Source organism: Glandiceps talaboti, chromosome 15 (genome assembly GCF_964340395.1).
Source record: "Glandiceps talaboti chromosome 15, keGlaTala1.1, whole genome shotgun sequence".
NCBI lineage: Eukaryota > Metazoa > Hemichordata > Enteropneusta > Spengelidae > Glandiceps > Glandiceps talaboti.
Genome location: NC_135563.1, coordinates 6,530,755 through 6,534,421, shown reverse-complemented (window position 1 = coordinate 6,534,421; position 3,667 = coordinate 6,530,755). Strand labels below are relative to the sequence as shown.

The following is a 3,667-nucleotide window of genomic DNA, read 5'->3' as shown; positions in this document are numbered from 1 at the left end:
TTGAGTTACAAACAAGGACTTGGCATATGTTATTTCCAAGTTGATTTTTCAGGTTGGACGCCATGATAAAATTGTTTTAAATAAATCCAATTCTCATCCATATGGCCACTTTAATTTATGATTTCTGACGAATAATCAAATATAATCGCTAAAACTTTGCCAATTACTTATAAAAGACATTGTATCTGTTAATTAGAGGCCAATATTATCTGTAGGTAGTATAGTGGCAAGTTTAAATCTTGAGTGAAATCTTGGTTTTGAAAATGTCACCATGTTAAAATTGTACTAGTTGTAACTGTAGTATGGAGTCATTTTTCGATCAGACAACAACTATATATTTACTGGCAAGTGCCATAATTGTATACTGTACATGTTAACCAGTGATCGATAGTATCTCTAAGCAGTACAGAAACAGGTTGAAATCCTAATCGCCGTTGAGGGTGCTAATTTTGGGTGCGGACCCAAAAATCAATTTGATTTGATTTATTGTTTATACAACTATAAAAAACGGTGTACGATATTACTAGTATTAAAGTTATTGTGCCTAATAACAAAACATCATTTTTAAATACGTTCAGACAGACGTAGAATACGTTCCAGTTACAGTATGATATAAACGTAGTCATGACGACAAAACATTTGCAGTATATGTAAAGTCGTACATCCAGGAGGGCTATTAACTGGAGAAACTCACATACTATTCAATAAATAGGCAAGTTTAAACTGAACAACAATTATAACTTTATGTGTACCCAGGTAAACTAGACAGTACAACGAATATGCGCAGGTATGGAACAAACTATTAAATACGATGGGGAGGTCAATGTGCATGACGTCACAGTTACGTCAGACGTCTTACAATTCAAGATTCACTACGTCAAAATCCAACTCTTGCCACTCGGACTACTCGCTAGCATTTATGTTTATATGCGTGATGTGAAAATTTACTTTGTGTGTGTGTGTGGGGGGGGGGGGGTTGTGTGCGTGTGCGTGTGTGTGTGTGTTTGTTTGTTTGTTTGTTTGTTTGTGTGTTTGTTTGTTTTGTTTGCTCATCTAATACATACAATGATCATTTTCTTTCCAATGTTGGCCTCCTTTTTATCAATATTACCACTTACAATTGTTATCAGCTGATTCAAAACAGTAAACATTAGGTGTTAATTGCTCTGTCATCACATACATTACTTCTTCACAGATCATTAAATTCGTCGTGTTGTTCCGCCATCACCCTAGCCTCTCTTGAGGGGATGTATAACAGATAATAAGTTAGGCCTTACGCTATCTGTGGCTTCGAATCTCTTCTCTCACGCGTCTAGCTCAATGAAAATTCTTGAACCGACAGTTGCTCATGCAAATGAGTACCCCCCCCCCCCGCCCCCAACTGTTGTAAACAATGTGTAAGTAGCTTGATTCCTGATCTGACAGATACACCATATTTGGACATTATGTAACTGCCACCCTCAATAAACACATGATTGATTAACAAAAAGATTATTTTAATTACTGTGTGGGTGATTTCGTTTGAATTTGAAATATCATCTCAGGACCACATTGACCTAGACGGGGTGAAGAGAGATCTTGACATTCGAAGCTACGGGTAGCATCTAGACTATATTTATTAGACTTAACCAGACAACTTTAAACATGGGATATAACATTCGCCCAGCATACATACCGCATGTCTGCCTGTCATAAACATACTCCTTGATGGCACACAGGTTTGAGCCACATATGAGTTGTTTAGTCGAACTCCAGTCATTGCTAAATTGTCGATATTCGGTGTCATGATCATTGGGTTGTGGTATCCAATATCATTCCAGCCAAGATCATCAGCAATGATAAAAATAATATTGGGTGGCATCGTGTCATTTTTAACTAGAAAGAAAATAGAGAGAGAGAGAGAGAGAGAGAGAGAGAGAGAGAGAGAGAGAGAGAGAGAGAGAGAGAGACAGGGTTATTTTAAAAAAAGCTAAAGTCACGTTTTAAACAGGACATGTAACAGTACTAGTCATACCATCATATGAGTGTAGACGGCACCAACAAAGATGAGCAATGGTCACAAGTACCCAAGAACAGGTTTGTAAAATGTGATCCCCCCCCCCCGATTCCTCAGGCCCTCCCCTGTAAATACCGAAGGCTCCCTTAGTCAATTGATTGTCTCAAAATATCAAAGAACGCGCCAACCTTAAGGTTTACAAGTGACGTATAAATTTGGTGACGATCTCCTAAGATAATGGTAGCTCACACAAAAGAAAATGTAACAACATCGGTAAAGATGATTGTCATGCCAGACGATTGACGAAACGCTGTTCGTAATATTTTTGTCTAGCCAAACGATAAAATGTAGCAATGTTTATATTAAGATTTTGTCAACCCAGGCGACGTTTTGTTTCAGGATTAAAGTTAATCTTTTCGTTGTAATATCGCACACAAAGCGTATGATAACAAGTAACAAATATAATCAATGTGCAAGCTGCTGCGATCGCCTGAAAAGTTAATTTTACATGATATGCTACAGCATATTCTGTCTTTTTCCCTCACCGCCTGGTCCGTTTTGGGGGAAATGCAAGGATGGCAAACAAAGTGTTTAATACATCAAAATCGATAGATTTCCAGGGCATATTCTACAGCTTTACATACTATTGGTATATATTTACAATTACCTTTTCCCTCTTCAAGGTTTTCACTGTCGCTTTGTAATTGTTGAACTTCAAAATCGGAGTATTCTGTTTGTTTTCTTGAGGTAGAGAAAACATAATTAATAACTCAGACGTAATACTCTGTACATACATATATGCATACATGCGTGCACGCACGCATGCACGCGCGCACGCACACACACACAAACACACATACATACATACACACACACGCACGCACGCACGCACGCACGCACACATACATACATGCATGCATGCATGCATGCATGCATACATACATACATACATACATAAATACATACATACATACATACATACATTACATACATACATACATACATACATACATACATACATACATACATACATACATACATACATACATACTTGTACTCCGGCTGGGCGTTAAATTTCGACTGACAGTTACAAATGAGGGCTATTGACCAATCAGGGAAAAGCGTGAAGACCGGTGTATCAGCAGAGTAGCAAATTTATCAAATGTCGGTGGCGGGAGTGTATTTGCTGTGTATGAGATCCAATTAATGGCATCCAGGGAAGAGTGATTAGACGCAGACAATCATAACAAAAAACCCTGACTGACTGAACAGATAAGACTTCCGTTCACAAGTTGAACACTATTTTCGTAATAATAAACATTACCTCAGAGTGTATTTAGAAGGTGAATAAAATACATATACTACAACTTGTGCTGTTATGACATTTGAGGACATAGATCAGAAACTGAAGACAAGTGTACTGAAAAATACACAGAAATACACAGAAATAAAAATAGCTCATCATGCAAGTTTGGAATAGTTGGGCCGAGGAGAGGGATGAAGACGGAATGGACAAAAAAGTCACAATAATTGTGGACGATATTGCACTGTAGTTTGAATGGTGTATTTTACTACAACTTGCGAGAGGTAGACGGTACTACTATTGCTTCGTAATACACGACATTTCAAAAGTTTGAATGGTGTATTTCATTTGCATGTAATTAATATGCT

General features: G+C 37.6%; 1 protein-coding gene across 1 annotated transcript in view; it reads right to left on the bottom strand.

Annotated features, from left to right (window-relative positions):
* Window positions 1–1,861, bottom strand: part of LOC144446887 (arylsulfatase J-like) — an 8,764-nt gene extending 6,903 nt beyond the window's left edge. The window contains exon 1 of the mRNA XM_078136733.1: window positions 1,676–1,861. Coding sequence (XP_077992859.1) covers window positions 1,676–1,861 — 186 coding nt within the window. The remainder of the gene's footprint in view (window positions 1–1,675) is intronic.
* Window positions 1,862–3,667: the final 1,806 nt, after the last annotated feature.